This window comes from Aulostomus chinensis, chromosome 10, assembly GCF_037954235.1.
Source record: "Aulostomus chinensis isolate RoL2024-O1b breed Wild chromosome 10, RoL_Achi_v1.0, whole genome shotgun sequence".
Lineage (NCBI taxonomy): Eukaryota > Metazoa > Chordata > Actinopteri > Syngnathiformes > Aulostomidae > Aulostomus > Aulostomus chinensis.
This window is the reverse complement of record NC_141329.1, coordinates 22,483,593-22,503,199: the sequence shown is the minus strand read 5'-3', so window position 1 is coordinate 22,503,199 and position 19,607 is coordinate 22,483,593. Positions and strand designations below refer to the sequence as shown.

Sequence of the window (19,607 nt, the reverse complement as noted above, 5' to 3'; positions counted from 1 at the left end):
TGACAAAAAAAAAAGGGGGATACGGCTGCCGTGACTGGGATGATGTCACTTTGCCAAACTTGTGCCTCATGCAAGGAGAAGGAGACAGAAACACTTTGAGTTAAGAGCCGCCTCACCAAATCATTAGACGCTGCTATATGGTGACGAGCGACCCCCACTTTCCTCCTGCTCTTATCACTTCAATCAACTCAAGGTTTTGGATTCACAAGAGACAGCTTGGTGGTCAAAGTACAGTTTCTCCTCTTGAATAGTTCATTTAAGAATGTTTCAGGGTTTTTGCCAGCTATGACAGTGCATTACTGAACAGGCTTTTACTTTTCTGACATGGCAGCAACGAGTTAATTGCTATAACATGATATTTTATATATGTATATATATATATGTGTGTGTGTGTGTGTGTGTGTGTACAAGATCTTGTCCTACCATAATCTATCATATTGTAATGTGATGATGTCTTTTGTCACAACATGAAGAGTTGATATAACAAGATGTTTTGCAGGTTATGTCAATATTGAGCTTCCCCATTATAGCGTCGCGCTGATATCAGCGTATCATCCACCACGTCGCTGCTCTTTACCAGCGGAATCTCACCACACCTCAACCCGAGCATGAAGTAGAACAAATCAAATAAGTGAGCCATTATCCCTCACTTTATTTATTCCTTGCACGTTAACAGTAGCCCAGGCAAAATAACTATCCTGTTATAAAATGAAATTTTTCATGGTTTAACTTTTTTTTTCTTATAAAAAGAAAAAGGTTGTACATTGTAGAACAATTCACTTTTCATGTTGAATCATGATATGATCCTGCAGCTCCCCAAGGTACTGCAGCAGCTTAGCAACAACTTGTTGCTTGTATATTTCCGTAGATCTCAATCTTGTGTTGGGCTGCAGATAATTAGATCACTGTTATCAGTTTCGCTGTCCCTTTTCTCTCTAGGCATTTGCTTGCTTTGAAGACAAATTTGTAACCGTCTCACTTTCACTCCATCCCACTCTAAATTCACCTCAACATGCATTTTTGCAAGAAAATTCAAGGATTCATTTTCGGTTACCCAGCTGCAGCACCCCTCAAACTAAAATTAGAATAACAGCTCATTGTTTAACATGCTCAGCCCAAATAGGCACTTCTGCAATTTCTACAAATAGAAGAAAAACCCATGGTGCAATAGTATTTTTTTTGTGAGGTTTAACTGGAACATCCCTATCAGTCAAAACGAGTAAATCTAATAGACATTCCACTGAAATTTGGGATAAATGCTGGCAACAAAACAATCTGGCTCTTGGACACATCCTCCGTTGCATTCACAGCCGGCCAAAAAACTTCCTGTAAATACATTATTGTTGACAACAGAAGTTTCATACCCAGGATTTCTTAAGGTCAACATTTCTTCTGGCACACTGAGCCTGAACTGCACTTTATTCCCCTTTAATTTAACAGCTCCGGCAGCTTTTCTAGTTAAATCGACTGTTCATTATTGAGACCCATTTTACGAAGGGGCTGTGAGGTGCAATTTAATGAATCTCTGGCACAAAGCTCCCTTTCACTGCCGGGCGAAGAATAGGGGCTATTTAGACCCTGTAGGGCTTTATGTCAAAGGCAGCCCATAATAGTTGTCAGGCCAGGGCAGAAATTCCCACTGGCCTGGGAATGCACTAGAAATCAACTTATGCCATGAGCAGATTAAGACACAAGCAAGCAGTTGGGAAGATTCCCCCAAATAGTGGCATCTGTTTGGGCACAAAGATTTTCCCACAGAAAAGAAAGCTTTCTCATTACTGTATAGTGCTGATTTGACTTTGGATTTGTTCAAAGCTTACACGAACAGTAATTAGACTATAACTTAACTTCAGTTTTTCCTATGAATAGTGATTTGCATGTTGTTCTTTTAATCTGATTTGGTATTTTTGCAGTAAACCTCATCACATAAAAAAACGGATGTTTTTTTTTTGTAAGCAAAACAGAGAGATCTTTATTAAAAGAAAAACTATCCATCAAGATTATTTTTTTTTGTCCTAAAGGCTCAAGTTACATTAATATCCTCCAGGTTCTTGAAAGCCTTTTTGGTTCAGAGCACACACAAACAGTTAAACTGGAGGGGGAGAGTTCTGACGGAGCTTATTGTCCTCAGCTCAGTGGGGAATTTCAGACAAATCCCTCTTGGATGCAGGTGGCCCAGCACAAGCAAAGAGTTAAGTCCTGCAGTCTCTTTGCCCCTCCTCTTTGATGTTCTGACATCATTAGTCCAGCCCCCTGAAAGATCTCCTTGCTCTCCTCAGAGCCCCTCACTTCTACTCGGGAATATTTACTGGAACCTCATGAGCAGCATCAGGACCAAGTGTTTATTAAAGAAGAAAAGAGATGCTCTGAAGAGACTTCTGGTTCACAGATCACAGCAGACGCCACAGGTGTAGCCACTGGGCTCAACAGAGTAATGGCTGTTCAGACTGCAATCATGAACCCTCAGTTCATGAATTTCTGCTTCCCTGGTTCTGTGATGGAGTATGACATGGAGAAAAGTCTGGATGGTAGTCTCCTGGGTGAGGCAGAAAATGATGAGGACTACAAAGAGACCACCAGAGATTTGCTGAGCTTCATAGACTCAGCCTCCAGCAATATCAAACTGGCTCTTGACAAGCCAGTTAAATCCAAGAGAAAAGTAAACCACCGGAAGTATCTACAGAAGCAGATCAAAAGATGCACGGGCATCATAACACCAGGAAACGTAACGGATGCTCCAGTTAAAAGGCAGGGTTCACCCCAGGCTCAGTCCGGCCCTGTGCAGAGCAAAACTCTACCTAAGCGTGATGGGGTTCAGGCCAATTTACAGAGCAAGAGCTTGGCAGCACTCTTCAGCCCCGTGAAGGATATACGAGGTGAAAAAGCCAAGAAGCCGCCCCTGAGGCATCGCAATCTGCCTCCCTCTTTCTTCACTGAGCCAGCCAACTGCTCCAAAGTCAGCTCCACATCTGGGATGACGCTGAAGGACTTGGAACGAGGCAATCCTGAGGCTGCAGACTTCTTCGAACTCTTAGGACCTGATTACAGCAACATGGTCAGCGAGCAGGACCTTTATCAAAGCATGTCCACACGGGTCCAGCCAGAGATGGGAGGCCCAGATCCTGCCTCATACGATGCCCACCATTTACTAGGTCTCTACTCTGAGCCGTGGACTAGCTGCTCAGCACCCTCTAAGAAACTTGCAGATAGCCTGCGAACAGGCCCGGCCCAGCTTCCTGTCTACTGTAACGCTGAGGCTGCGTCTGGGCCCCTAGAGGACAACGCACTGTGCACTTTAGCCTTCTCCAACTTTTTCACAGACTGCTCCATACCTCAGGTCACTTATGATATAAGTGGCAGTTATAACAGAACTAATTATTCATCTCTATGAGAAACTCACTCATATACAATAGCGGAGCTGTTAAAGTCCTATAAAGGTGTAATAGTAGTCGAAGAGAGTTTGGTATTATTGTTCATTTGTTGTGGAAGTATGTGATACTGCAATTGGTTTTGAATGTTTTGTATCAGTAATGTGTCACACACACTTTCCCTCTCAAAAAGAAGAAACTTCATGAAAATAACTTGATATCAACAAGTTTTGTCTGTTTTTTTGTTGTTGTTGTTTTTTTTTTTACAAATATGTCGAACAGAATTAATCTTACTGGAACTATTTTACATTCAACAAAAAACAAAACAAAAACTGCAATTATAAGCACTGATGTCATTAAAAAAAAAACAGATCTGTTTGCCACATTTGCAAAACACGCTGCAACAATCTCTCAGTGAGGCACTTTTTGATTTATGTTGATAACAGAAATGTGGAAGGGAAAAGTTGTACTGCTGGAATGGTTACTACAGAACGTGATGCCATGCTTGTAGTAATATTTCACAGCTTGGGGATGTTTGTTTTTTTTTAGCCACCAGATTTGTATCTATTTGTTTGTTAAAAATCCTTTAATCTATCTCGCTACTGTAAGAACCTGAAAGCTGGTCTTTATTACTATGACAACATGGCCTGCCTGTTTTTGTCTCCATCATGGATGGCGAAATGCAAGACGAGAGAGTACAAAGCAAAAACAATAAAAATCATAATACATCAAAATGACAATTAATCCAACATGAAATGCAATTATTCTGTAATTAAGTCTCACAGTTGAGTCTGAGGAAGTGCTCTCGACAAAAAACCCCCAACGTTTTAATGAAGGCCTTGCATTGAAATGTAACGCATCAGCCTTTTTTCTCGTCACAGTGTGCATTTTAATATGCAATGCATTAAGTACATTGTAATATGGTTTCTAATCTGGTTGGGAAGACACTGTGAATAATGCTGATTTCATAGTATTTCAACGTGTTGGATTATGTTCTCAAAATTAAGTGGATTTTCAGTCTCATTACTTGAGATTTTGAAGACTGAGAGAAAAAGCAACATAACAATTTCTACATGTTGTAATTATAATAATGCCAAGCCCAGTAGGGGGCCATTTTGAGCAAGTATGGAGTGAAAAAAGGTGTGAATTCAGCACATTGGAGAAAGGATACAATGATGCCTTTTACATTTCATTTGGGAGTGTGAACATGCTGATGAAAAAATAAACTCAAAGTATTGTAAGAAAAGAAAGTCCAAGTAAATATAAAAAAAAAAACATCACAAAAGACCACAAATGGAAGAAGTATCAGATATGAGATCAATTATATTTCAACACTTTTGGTTTTTGAAGGGAAATTTTCATAATCACACTGACATAAATTGCAAGATGGATAAGTTTTACATCCATTCATATATTATGTGATATAAAACATTGATCCGTAGGGAAAAAGACTAATAAATCCTGAAAACTACATCAGTCTTTCAAGTTAAAATCTTTTGTGTTAATATCATGGAGAGCGATGTAACAAAATGAGAACTATTCCACTATTTATGTGTGGTGCATTTAAGTGCTGGCACAAATAAAAGCGAAAGAAAACGATTATTCTCTGAATCCATTCTTCACGCTGCTTCGCCCGTTCACAGATACAAAGTGTTTAGATGGAAGAGAACTCCTTTTTTTTCAAGTTTGGTCTTTAGTGACATTGCATCACTCAATAAGTTAACACACAATCACGGCCGTAAAGATGCAGAATCACTCATTTGATATATGCACGCTTGGAAATAATGGTGTGTTACATGTCGAGGCACGACATCCAAGGGGTGGCTGGGGTAAATATTCATGTGGGTGCTAAAATCCCAACAAAGCTAAATTATAGTGATGAAAACATTAATTCTAAAAGTAGACATTTACTACTCCATAGTCATTCACTTTGTGCTTGATGCTTTTGACAACACTCAACCCTTTCATGGTCTTTTTTTTAGGGACTCAATCAGTGCTCAACTCAACTTTTCAACTTGCAACCTCCCACGGTGCATCTGCCTGGCAGTATACATTATTTTCTCCCCCTGCTGGCTTGTTTTGGGTTCAGCTTTTGCCTTCTAATGTGGAAGCAAACTTCTCATTCAAGTAACTATTCTGATCACAAACATTGTAAATAGTTCACATATAATGCACACAATCGTTGCGCAGGTGTAAAGGCGGTTAAAAGTGACTACAAAGGTAAAGAGATAAAATTGAAAATAATATTTCAATTCTTTCACATTACAGTAACTGTTGTTTTTTTAGATCGGCACAATCAGTTTCAGTACTGCACTCTGAACTTTTACAGTCAATAAAAGACTCTAAATATTGGTGGTGTTCACAGTACAAACTTCCATCCATCCATTTTCTACCACTTATCCTGTTAAGGGTCACAGGGGGGCTGGAGCCTAACTCAGCAGCCTTCGGGTGAGAGGCGGGTTCACCCTAGACAGGTCACCAGTCCATCACAGGGCCAACACTGATAGACAGGCAACCATTCACACTCACAGTCACACCTACAGTCAATTTAGAGTATCAATCAGCCTCGTCCCCAATTGCATGTCTTTGGACTGTGGGAGGAAGCCGCAGTACCAGGAGAGAACCCACACAGGAACAGGGAGAACATGGAGACTCCTCACAGAGAGATCTCATACTCGAGCCAGGGCTCGAACCCAGAACTTTCTTGCTGTGAGTGCTAACCACTGCACCACTGTGCACTGCCTCATGTTTGTTGTGCGCATCTATAGTTTTTGTGACAGAACATTTTTGTGACCCTGTACAGTTCAGCAGACATTTAAAAAAAGATCCACTTTTGGAATCAGGATGAGGCATTTTTTTTTTTTGCCATTTAGCCCTACTGAGGGGGCATATTTAGGTGAGACAGTGGTATTAATGCATAATGCAACCTCTCAAGGCATATCCTCAGTTCTCCACATTGATCAGTATGTTTCAAAACTGTAAGTGCTAAGCACTGCACCACCGATCCGCCTCAATACAACGTTATTTAACCAAAGGTACAATTCTTGTATAACATCCTATGTGATAATATATGAAATTAATTAATAAAAATATGTTTTGATATATTCTTAACTGCCTGAATCTAAATATTGCTGTATGTATGTGTGAATTATTTTATGCTTCATTTAAAAAACAACAAAAAAAATCTACATAAGTAATGTTAATCTAAAATAACAATAATTCCATCATCATTTTACCTGCTCTTAAAGATAAAGTTTCCATTATATTTGACCTCCTACATTCCTTCTTTACCCTGCATCAGACTGCAGAAGAACCACAAATATCTACCTCAAGCAGTTTCTACATCAAATGCACTAGATGGCAGTAATGTTCCACAGAAAACCCTGCGTCTACCACTCCCATCAGGACAAAAAGGTGCATCTGATGTATGAGATTATGTAGAATATTGCAGCCTTGTGTGGGGGCTCGTTCAGACGTTGCTACATCTGATAAATATGTACTTGTTTTTTCTTAACTCCCACCAGCTAGCTTTGTTTGCTGGTCGGTCAACAAGGTGTCAACCCATTTGTGGGACAATTTATAGCAACTTACATAACAGAGAAGTACAGACAAGGAGGACGTATGGATTTTCTATCCTCTGGTTGACATCGGCTGACATTCAGATAAGGCCCTACTGATGCTGCCACAACTGTATCCTGCTTTGATTTGTGACACAAAGAAGATGCAATGTTTGTCAAAGAGATTATTCTATGTTGGCACAGACCTGAATAACAAGAGCCAGCTATCAAGGTAAACTACATACGATACAGCAGATTTTCTCGGCCGTCAAATTCAGTGTACTGAAATGCAAAATAAAGAAAAACTGTAAATGACACATGGTTTTGTGTACTCCTGTTATGCACATATATTGCAGGCCAGCACGAGCGCGGTTAAAAATACAAGCATGTACTCACTAGAAAGTACATATTTTACAGCTCCCACCCATGGTGTGTGAACAACATTGGGATGGAATCAAAGTATTTCATAGTACTCACAAGCATCTTTCACATTTATACTGTCGAAACACGGGAATGTCAACTTTGATTAATTCATGTTCAAGATTAAATTGCAAAGGCCTAGAGGTTTATGTTTATCTATTGAATTGTTTATGTGTAGTTCATAATGCATTTACTGAGTTTTTGAGTTTATTTGATATATTCTTAATCAGACATCCTTGAGATGGTGATCAAATTCTTGAAAAAGATTTTCTTTGACAACATACAGTAGACAGTGCTGGAGGCTGCTTCCCACCTCTCAAGGTCCTTAAAGGGCAACTTCTTCAAGCAAAGCAAGGTCACATGCAAAGGTTTCATCTTGAATTTCTCACATTTTCTATGGTAATCCTTCAACCAGTGACAGCAGTTAGTGACCATCAATATTAATTTCATAGTGTGTCTGTCAGATCTTTATACTTTGTTCTGGTGTAAGATTATGAAACAAGATGAATTTCAGATATATTTCTTTTCATATGCATTTCATGTCTCACCGCTTTCCATTTAAGTCTGCATTCTACATTCACGGCAGCTATGAAGCACTGATTTTCTCCCCAGGGTGTTGTGGGTATGCTTGCTTACATCCCTGTGTTTTTGTCAGCATGATAACAATTGCAAGCTGTGCAGCTGACAAAAGTCTCAGCTAGATTAAAGACAATACTGCCAATGCAGATGCTACCCAAACTGACAGACAAAACTCTCTTACGAAAAACACACTCACTAATATCACTCTGGAAGCCACTCAAACACACCCCTGTTCAAACATAAAGGTGGGAGAAACACACACTTAATACCCCGAGGCATGACTCAAATCCACATGGTGGCACACTCTTAGAGCCCATGCAGTTTAATTACACAATATAATACTAGAATAATGTTTTGCCCCCCATAACTATAATATAGTATCCAAATACAGAGGCTAGAATTGATATATTGCAGTAGAATTAATCAACGATCCATCACAACATCTATATAACTGACAAAGTGATGTCAGCTTCAAAGAATTTGACAAGAGAGATTAAAAAAAAAACACTCAAACAAAGTGCTAAGTTTTAGCTGAGAGCCTCTTGAAACACACATTCAATAAACTTAGCAAAATGTAACACACAGATGTCGATGGGTGAATCAATTTTTAATGTCAACTGTGGTAATACAAATATTGATATTCGTCAAGAGTATGTTGTACGACAAGAGGAAGCATGGCGATGATATGATTTTACAGCACTGATCAAAACATCGAGATGGTTACATCTGTTTGTGCCTGGTATGACAATTTAATGTCAGCAATAGACTTTCATGCGATATAGATGCTTTTTGAAATCGTTGTGCAAAAACACATCATTTTAATTTTTTTATTCAACTTTTTTTTATTGTTTTCAAAACACATATAATAAATACAAAGTTGGTATAATAAAGAGTATGACATAAACCTCCATCTCTCTCCGAGCCGAGGCAACCCTGTGCTTAGGGTGAGTTCAGATGAAACAACTTGGATCAGCGACATGAGTTTTGGCCTGATCCCGTCTGAATACGCCTTTAGACAGCGAAACTGTGAAAGTGCCCCTAAAAATGAACTGATCATTCATTTAATTTGATCAATGCAGAGTTCATGCCACTTTCAGTTTTCCATCAACATATCGGAATTTACGCATGAAAAAGTTCCTGGATGTTTTGAGAAAGCAAATGTGCATCTTTTCATCTCAACCAAGTCAGGGTCATGTACGTGTTTAAACCGAGGCTTTAGTGAGTAACTTCCTCCTCTCCTCGCAGCCTCTCGTGCCCAAAATCTGGGTCCCCTGCCACCACGTACTGTATATAGAAGCTTTAGCTTGTTATTCTAGAAGCGTTCTGGGTCCTAGTCTTTCCTGAAAGGTTGTAAACATTAGTAATCTCAGAGAGCCATATTCCTGCAACCTCTCTGAAACAAAATTCCCCAAAGAACGTGGTCAATTTCCTAAATCCTCCATACACATTTAGACAGGATTACATATTCCCATAACCACTCCAATTATCACCAAGATAGCCAAGGTGGAAATGTGAAGTTTAAAGATTGCCAGAATTAGACAGATCACGTTGGTTTAAGCCAAAAATTGTTACAATTGTCCGGATTTACTCGACATTCTGAAATCAGGACAGCAAAGAGTCAGCAGCTGGCACAAAGATGGTTTGAAACCTACCAACAATTAGCAATGTCTCTTTTAATATAATGCAGGCCAAAGCAACTGTGCCCTGCCAGATGACTCCACCGGCTGCTCACAGCTCAAATTGTGGCAGTTTTTAATTTACTTGTCTGTTTGTATTGTTCCTCTGCTGTCGTCCAGCACCGTGTGGCAGTGGCTGGAGTAAAAATGAATGTGGGCAGAAGTCGATGTCCAGTGGCTCAGTGACCCGAATTCCATCAAAATACGTCCAACAACAATATGAGTTTTGGAACGTAATGTTTATATGGCATCCTCTCCATGTCCCACCTTGTGCTACTCGATAAGGAAGAAATTGCCTTAAATAAGAAGGCAGAACTTTATTAGACAATTTTGGAACGGATGTTAAGATCTTATTGTTCACTATTAAAGCCCAGAAATGCCTTGCCTTAAGCTGTCACTATCAGATCTCCAAAAACCAAAGGCCTTTCCTATTCTATCACATTTCTAACTATACATTATTTTTAGTTTGATTAGTGAATTAGTTTGCTATCTCCATTTTCTCTAACAAACCCACTTGAAAACAAACTTCATGCCTTGACATTATGCAACAATCAACTTATCATCCCCCGGGTAACCGGATCAGTCATTAATATTCCTAAAGTTCTTCAATAATCTTTTGAACCACTGCTGGTGAATGACTTCCAGAACGTAAATGTAAAGAGAACCCTAACTGGGGAAGTGAAAGCCCAAGAGATCACAATCCCCACTTGTTTATTTTTCAAATTTGTTTCTATTTATTTGTTGTTTGCCATTGTCACATATTGTCCCCTGTGGCACTTACCCTGCCAGCATTTTCTTTTCTTTTTTGCCTGAAATACTTATGATTGTGTCCAATAGCTCAAAGCAAACAACAAGCCACCAAAATGAAAAAAAAAAAATTTTAAAAAGAGAAAGAAGTGCATTTCATTTGCATTATTATCATTTACTGTGTGTAGGTAGCGGCAGACTGACAAACAAAATTGTTGCGTAACATCTCTGCTGAAGGCTGGATATGTATAGTCTGTCTGTGGTAATTTAATGCAGCAAAGTCTGCCACTGCACTCAGCATGACAACACAACTTTTTTTGTTGTTGTTAATTCTGCTTGTCATCAGCCAACTTGTGCAACATTTACACCTTAAAATAAAAGGTGAAAACTATCAAAAGTGGCAGCCAGCATGCAAGTGTGAGAGAGTTTTACTGATTTGCTGCAATTATCTTTATTAAACGTCTTGACTAATGACTCATTACAGCCTGTAAATTCCTCCTGGCTACTGTGAGGCACAAATGTCCAAGGATACTAGGACGGGAAGTGCTTTGAGACATACCAAGGGCAAGAAGTGATCTAAAGATATAAATGATGTACCTATCATCTGAAGGAGAGGAAGTTGTATTATACCACCTGCACATCCCTCGAGAAGCATAATAATCTTTAAAAGCAGAGGAAATCCCATTACCTGTCACAGATTTCTTTCCCATAATTGCCAGAGCCAACCCTTTGGGAAGGTTTTTTTGGGGGGGTGGGCAGGGGTGAAGGACTTCAGACACACTGATATCAGACTATCTTCAGGAAAAATCTAGGGGACATCTATTTTTGTCTCGTCAGTTCCATAGCAAGGTTTGGCCTTTCTCAATCCTTAAAAAAATAAAAATAAAAAATGGATATGAAACATGATGCCAGTGAACCAGCAAAAGCGGCTAATGAGCTTCAAAACTTGATTCTGAGCTGATAACAGCGCACTTGACTGCACGCATCAAGTTGACTGAAATATTTTTTTTTTTTCTCCACGAGGAGCTGCTTTGAAATTGGGCTTCATATCAGCTAGGTGCTCATGTATCATCCACCCTTAAAGTAAAACTGCGATGCAAATGTCAGTGCCGTAGAGGTTCTGTTTATGTTCCTTCTTGTCTGTCAGTAATGATACAGTATATCTTGATGTTGCGACCCAGCTCGGTCGGGGAAAGGGACATAATGAACACACTCACGATGGAAAGCTTGTAGCGGAATTGATGGTGATTAAGGCGCACAAAATAAAAGTTTAACAAAGCACAACAAAACTCGAGGCAAAATATGTCACTCGACGCACAGAAGCGATTACTACAAAACACAAGCTAATCTAAATGGGGGAATAAACTGCTTAAAAAAAAACTAATCTAAAACTAACCAAACAGTGACACAACTAAACCTGATAAAGCTAATACAAAGAAGAAACTAGGTGCTGAAATGGGATGTGAGTGTAACTGAAATATGTTTGACCACCCCCCCCCCCCCCACTAAGCTACACGTACCACACTGAAACACAAAATACAAAGAGTTACTAAAATGTAGTGGTAAAGCTGTCTGATTTCTGTTTTAGAGATGCTGCTGCAGTAGCTGGACTGGCCATCATCAGCCAGATGACCAGCCACTGGGAGAATCAGGGGTGGAGTTGAGCCAATCAGCTCTCAGAGATGGCACACTCTGACTTGCATAATCACAAACAATCTAAATACAATATTTATTTTGGTTTAATTTAATATAATGCTCTACAGATTTAAAAAAAAAACAATGAACTTACTCAAAGTCTCACGCTTTGTTTTGTGCCGAGGCCTAACTAGACCATCATGTTGATACATTGTAAAGCACAACTGAAAGGTTTTGGATAGCCTTGTAAACTGTTTATGGCTGAGGTCCCTGTTGGGGCTGTTACAGTGTTGGCTCATAGATGGAAGTGAGAAACTTGAGGTTGTAAGCAGGAACCGCATATCCCTCTCCAGCTGCAAACTCAATCCATCACCCCAGCATGTCTCTTATATACAGGAGCGTAGCTGTCCGACTGTGTGGGGTGAGAAAAGATCGCATGATCACACGAGCCCAGTGTGACACCCTCTGTTGTGATGGAGCCAAACCCAGCGCCTGATATGTTACTAATAGACATTCTCTGTATGTTCGGATCATTTCTTTAGGGTTGTCCACTGTCGTGGGCACACGCGACAGTCCCTTCTTTCTTAGTTAAAGAGATTCCAGCTTAAATAAATTATATCTGAAAAAAGAAATAAGAGAACAAGCATGGTTAAAAGATTGTGAGAAGAATATGGAGTTTATTTTCTTTTCATTTTGGACTACTGATGATGAGGAGAATCTGCTTGTTGTTATAAAGGGCTCATTCTAAACTTATGAAAACATTATTTCTTTACACATCCAAGAGGACATATTTATGAATACTCCCCTGCGGTTAACTCTAAATCTTATAGCTCAAACATTTAATGTTGTACTCTTTCTCTGTCATGAAAGACCAAACAGGCCAGACAGCTGTTTGTTCCGCACCCGCAGCCCTGTTTGTTCAGCTTCACATCTAAGTCAACCCAATTACACAGTCGAAATACCTGGTGTGCTCTCGCCTGCTAAATGGCTTTTTTTCTTTTATCCCCTGACAAAACAATAAACAAGAAATAGTTGTAACTCAACAGAAACATCATCATCATCATCATCATCATCATTTCAGGAGCACTCATTTCATACGCCGTCGATATACGGTCCTGTACATCATTTTCCCTCATGTCAAACTCCTGTCATACTTATTTGTTTTGCTTTCAGCCGACTCATTACTTTGCTTTTTTTTTTTTCCCTCACAACTTAAGCCAATTAAATGATTGGGATAATATCCAAGAAATTGTCCCATCCAGGTGTAGCCTTAGATGAGACTGCTTAGAGTGTTTCCTGCGTTATCTCCTCTGCATCGAGGTGCAGGTTGAGCGGTGCACTTCTGTGAATGATGGCATGCCCCCAATTTTAATGAACTGTTTATCTTGTGTCTGGTTGTTGGCACCGTTTGATGTTTACTCATGGAAAGACAGCGAGTGAGGGAGAGAGGGCAAACTCCCAGTTGTGACATTTTGTTTTGTCTCGTTTCAAATGAACAGAATTCAGTAAACTGACAGTTATAAAAGATAGAAAGTGCGATGATCAAAAATAATCTGTAGGATTCTGACTATTGAAGGCATCCACTCTCTAGGTATTGAGTTTTGTTTCAGGTCCTTTTGTGATGCTTCGTTTCATTTGGAAGTTAGGTCATCTCTCATTGTGATGCCTGCACAGTTCCTTTAGGATTAAGATGATAAGATGACATGAAGTTTACTGATCTTTGAGATGAAATCAGGTCATTTCAGGTGTGGAAAATATGCCAGAGCGTACTCACAGTCCAATGAGACGGAACATGAAGACTTCCTTTTTTGTCCTTTCTGAGTAAATGCACTTTAAAAAAAAAAAAAAAATCAGAGCAGATTGTAAAGTAACAATCATGACATGATTTGTGGGTCAAAGATGCAGAGACTTGTGGGTGAACACATTAGCAAAACCTGTTCAGAATCTTGTATATTTTTAGGCATTAAGAAGTGGGAAAAAATGTCTTTGTGATTTTAAGATGCTGTTTCTATTTATGAATGCTTGACGGGCAAAATATTCTTTTTGGGTTAAGTGTCTTTTTAATTTTCTTAATTTCGGTGGCAATAATTCATCACCCACAGAGGATACGCTATTAAATAAAATGCGTTTATCTAAATCATGTTAAAAACCGTAGTTTTAAAAGATCTGAAACATAGCATGAAAACGTATTTATCCTTTGAGATGCTTTTCACATTCATTTAAACAAGAGACTGTTTCCTCTCAAAACTGCAGAGTGATACTGCTGAGAACATATTACATCCATCAGCCAAATGTAACGGATGCACCATTATTAGTTTTTGCCACATACTTAACCAGTATTAGTCACATTTGCTCCGTCATATTTATCAGCATCTGCACCCACAGTGAAAGTGATGATATTATAAAGACACGGTGCCTCTTTATGTCCTTGTTCGTTTTTGTGATATGCTAATGTATGCAGATTAGAGGTCCATTAGCATCTTTGTCCCAGGAGATTCGTCTGCATGTACTGATTTTATTTCCGAGGCCAAAAAATGTCTATGTACCAGCCAGGTTTTCTTCCTCATCTGGTAAATGTTCCATTAGCCTTCTCCTGGAAAATAATTCGAGGCTTTCCAAAAAAACAGACAGCTTACTCTTCAGTAATATCAATAATTATTACAACTTTCTGACAATACAATTACATGTTGGAAAGACATGCTTCAAAAAAGGTGCTCAGGGCTGCAAATTACATTTCACAAGATAATCTATTTTCTCTGTGAGGTGTGCATAAAAAATAGGAAATTGACTTTATTTCTCATCTTTTGAGGAACAATTTAACAGATAGAGATCCCTCCTGTGGATGACTGCATCATTACAGAATCTTAAAAATATCTCCTTTACAGTATATTCCCCATCGTGAGGTGCAAGACAAACTGTGTGTAATAACTGAAATCCTCGCGAGCAGTTGCATTCACTGTGTGTCACTGACCACCAGATAAATGACTTGAAGCTGTCTCATTGGCAACAATCACGTCCTTCTATACAACCTCCACATTGCACGCGATGCTTTTCGCTCGCTCACTTACAGTGGAACAACTAATAACAAATAAACCAAATGCAGAGTCGTCAATGAGCAAGAACGAACATCTTCAGTCTATCTCATCCAACTCTGAGGTCCAAGTCAGAACAGGCCCCTTACCCTAACCCATGGAAGAACAAGCTCTCCTCTCGAGAATCTACTTCCACCAAATGACCCTGCCTTATGGTGAATGAAATAAGAAAATATGGCTGAAATTACACCCATAGATTTGGCAACACATTGACTTTTTACAGTGTAAGCTGCTCTTCTCTTTGTACTTCATCATTATTTCTAGCGGTCATAAGATCAAGCACACATATGTTGGACAACTTGTGTTTGGTAGCAAAAATCAGCTTCTAAGAGCTTCTAGTAACACATGAAATAATGGGAGGTAGTCCACCATTGGAAATGGTGTTTTTTTTTTCTTCCTTTTTTGCCTGAATTTTTTCTTCTTCTCTGTGGCAACCGGTGTTCAGGCATGTCAGCTACTGAGTTGGACTGCTGGTGGTGTTGCTAGGAAACCAGTGGAATGGTTTGGTTCTAAAGCCTGTGGAAACTAGTGATTAGAAAGTTCAGAATTTGAACAAAATGTGAAATGGCACTGTAACACCAACCCAGAACCAGCTCTAGGTTCAAGTTGGTTGAAAAGAGTACCAAAATGTTACCCTCAATTATTTCAAAAGTCATGTCTGAGTTATATCCAGTCAGTTTAAAATATTTCAATGTATGCATACGCAAAAATATACACACACTCTTTTTGAAAATCGGTCTTATCTTTATAGCAGCAAGACAAAGAGAAATGTTTAATGTAGCAGATCTAAGAGCTGTTGAACTGAAAATAAAAATAGTGTCACACCCTAAAATCTCCTGTTTCCATTCTCACTGCTGCCATGTAACCACATTTAATGACATTTTGGAGAAAGCTGTAGGAGGACTGCAGTTCTTTGGAAACATCCACAGTTTCGTAGCCCATTCCTGCAAAAAAAAAGAAAAAAGGTTTTCAAAACAAGATTACAGAGTGCTTCACTGAGATAAAAGCAGAAAATAGAAGCATATATATATATGCTTAAACAGAGACTTTGGGTGTAATGAATATCCATAAACTGGCTTTGAGGAGAAAGACCAGGCATTGATTTATATGCACAGCAACACAATTATTGACTCATCAATAAAGCTTCATCCTAAACCAGTAAATCTGTCAAATGCTTAATCAAATAAAATCTCAAACCAATAACTTCTGATCCTCAACATGAGGACGCATTAATGTGTTCTATTGACGTTGACTTAGACGTGCAAATCTGCATACAAATGATGTCAAATTTCAGCCGGTTCAATCGAGGCTTTCTTGCAGGAGGGTGCTGAAAATGCGAAAAACTCATTTAAAAAAGAAAAAAAGGAAAGTGCTGCCGTAAAAGCTTTATTCTGAAAAATATTTGAAGGTTGGTCATCCTATACATAAGAACACTTTTCTTGAGTAAAGATAGTCTTTTCTCATTAAATATGAACTGAGTAGCACTTAAGCTGAATGTTTAACTACAGCTTCAAGTCTATCAATCAGAACAAGTATCATCAGTATGAGTGTAGTCCTCTGTGACCTTTTCAGATCGCATCATGATAGCGAACACTGTGAGAAGGTCACCGGGTGTCTTTTCTGTCAGCGAGGAGGTATGGCACACTATGCTCTGATTTCATAGACCTGAGGAACGCTCTGGTGAGACTATGTTTGCAAATGATGGCAAATGAGCATAAATGTTAAATGTCAAACTCTACCTAACGCTTCTGTGCTTTATCTCCTTACGGATCGCGAACAGCTGACTATGCTTGGTCACTGCATTTTCAAAGCACAAAACACTCAACATAGTATTTACTTCTTCCTTTGCTCCCACATATCTTCTATCACGCAAAAAGTAAAAGTCCCTAAGTTAAAAAAATGTTCTTTTTAATATTTACTAATAATTCATCTTTTGCTTGAGCTGAAGTTTTCTCGTGATGCCATGTTGATGATATTGAGTCTTGGTGCAAATGATTCCGTGTTATTTAAACACTGGGGACCGATTTGATATGAAATGATATGGTGAAATGTCACACACATTCTGTGACAAAACATAATATGAACATTTCATTAGCAAATGTCAAACACAGTTCATAAGTGGCAAACACCTCAGTAGCTGCGGTATAAAAAAAAGTATCTTTGAAAAGTGCAAATGCAGTTTCCTTTACTACTTTCATATAGAGTACACAACCAACAAGTCCTCCAACCCTGACAGCTGAATGTTGTTTGTTCTGAACGTCTGATATGATACATTTTTAGCATGGTCTCTCTAGATTTAGGCACCAAAACATTTGGTCGGGGTTAGGAGCAGATTACAGGTTCGGTGAGTACTGTTTTGACAGAAACAGGAAGCCAGCATTCAACACTGGCAACATGAAATCAACAGCTGGCTCCTGCTGCAGCTGCATGGCATCCACTACCCCCTCAGTGACTGGATAGTATCATAATGTAAAAAACGGGGCCTAATAGATATCTCCACTCACGGTTTATCTATCAGAGTACCACTCGCTCCACCTCTTCATATGGAGTTTTTTCACTCATTCCCAATACTAATGATGCAGATAATATTGGGACAGGTGTGGAAATATAGGCCCTGATATCCATACATCATTTCCAGTTGCATTGGTGCATCATTGCATATCAATCAATTGTTGCATCCCTTACTGCAGTCCACAACTTTGAGACCGAGTTTGAAACAAGATGTGAATTTATGTCATTTAGAGTTTGTTTTGCCTTCTTTAAAGATGTAAGATTTCACAATTTTATTATTTTTTTTACGTTCTGCTAAAAAATGTATGACAGAGACTTTGAAGTGGGTTTCGACAGTGAATGATAACACCGGGCTGTCTTCAGACAGACATAACTTAGTGTTTGCCTGCAGCACCTCCATTTATGGAACAAGCAGGGAGCTCTGAGTCACCTTAGCCACTTAATTCCGGTCAGGTAAGGCTGAACTCCAAACAACCTGAGCTTTGACATTATTAATTAATTTCTCTGGGATTTTCTATTGAGTGCAAAACAGTGGTTGAATAGTCAGCTGCCGTATGTTTTAGCAAATATAACACACATGTGAAAGAAGGAGCCTTGGGCTGATGAATTTCATCGTTGGTATCATTTATATGCTCAGAAAAGAAACTGTTGTTTATACATGAGGATGATATTGACTTGATACACAGATGGAAAAGTGTGTGGTTTTTAGCAACATACTGGATGGAACTTATTCATATATTCACCATTACATTCACACACCGAAAATCCAAGTTTGACACAAAACAGGCACCATTTAATTAGCAACAAGTAGGTATTTCTGTTGGAAACTTGATGATCACATGCTGAAGTGTGACAGGACTTGATGAACAAGCTCTAACATTAAACACTGTATTTTATTTTTCGTTTTTATTTATGTTTCCCCTCTTGTTCCATGTAATATCACACAAAAACAAAAAGTGAAGTTTTATAATTGTCAAAGGGCAGAAAAAGCAATTAAGGCTGGGAGTGAGGTTAAGACAGACCGCAGGAAGAGGACTAAAGAATAGAAATAACACGGGGCACCTTTGATTCTCTGTTCAGACCTGATACAAGGACGTATCGAGATACGTGTGATCCAATCACACGTGGACAACTGTAACTACAGATCTGAGTGCATCTCATCATCTGATCATTGAGACTATATTCCGAGGTGACAAGGGCCGATTCTGACACACTTTCTGACAGTGCTAATACAAATTGGTCCCTGGCCACAGAGAGACACCACCTCATCAGCTGTTGTCCTTTGTTAAAGAGAAAATGTGCAATGATATGCATGATATTACAATGTTTGATCATTTGAAAAGCGCAGAGAGATAATAATGGTACATCAGATATCTTGGGAGATTTGGGTTTTTTCAGGATATGTTAAAAAAACAGACCCAGTCTGTATTATTTTGATTCCTCTCTCTTCCACTTTTAATTTTTGCATAATAGACTTGGGAAAAACATTCCTGTGCCATGCACTTTCATGCTGAAAGTCAAACTATTTAAAGTAAAGAATTTAAAGTGAATAGATGTTGCTCAACATCACTCACAGCACAAAGCTCCTCGACATGCTGCCAAGCCTTACTAACCGTCACATCTGGGTAACAGCAGCAGCTTTATGGAACGCCGAGACACATTTTATAGTGTTTCTGGACTGTTCAGACCTACAGTCAAGTCTCAGGGAAATTGCTAATTCATCAGTTCCATAATAACACCAGGCAATTTCATCCTTCCAAGACTTAGATTACCTTTGTTAGCACCAGAGGACATCCCTCCAGAAGGCCTACCTGCATGATGCACATCACAGGCCCCATTTAAGTGATCTATAGCCTTAGGCTCTTGGCGGATGGCGCTGTGTGCGTCGTGTATTCAGGGTGTGTTCAGCTTCATTTTGGTATTTAGAGGGGCGTGTAATCAGAGCGCAAACCAAAGCCCACCGCACATAAAGGCAGTCATTACACACCCGATTATTCATAGGTGTGTTTCGTGCATGACATC

The 19,607-nt window shown here is 39.1% G+C and overlaps 1 protein-coding gene across 1 annotated transcript; it reads left to right on the top strand.

The window, feature by feature from the left end:
• Positions 1-2,048: 2,048 nt before the first annotated feature.
• On the top strand, positions 2,049-5,895 carry fam181b (family with sequence similarity 181 member B). The gene has a single exon (XM_086215242.1). It carries the CDS (start codon positions 2,435-2,437, stop codon positions 3,389-3,391), a length of 957 nt encoding a protein of 318 aa, XP_086071368.1. The 5' UTR covers positions 2,049-2,434; the 3' UTR covers positions 3,392-5,895.
• The last annotated feature ends 13,712 nt before the right edge of the window (positions 5,896-19,607 follow it).

Excerpts from the sequence above, each read along its gene's own strand:
- fam181b (XM_086215242.1), top strand. The coding sequence starts at position 2,435 with ATGGCTGTTCAGACTGCAATCATGAACCCTCAGTTCATGAATTTCTGC.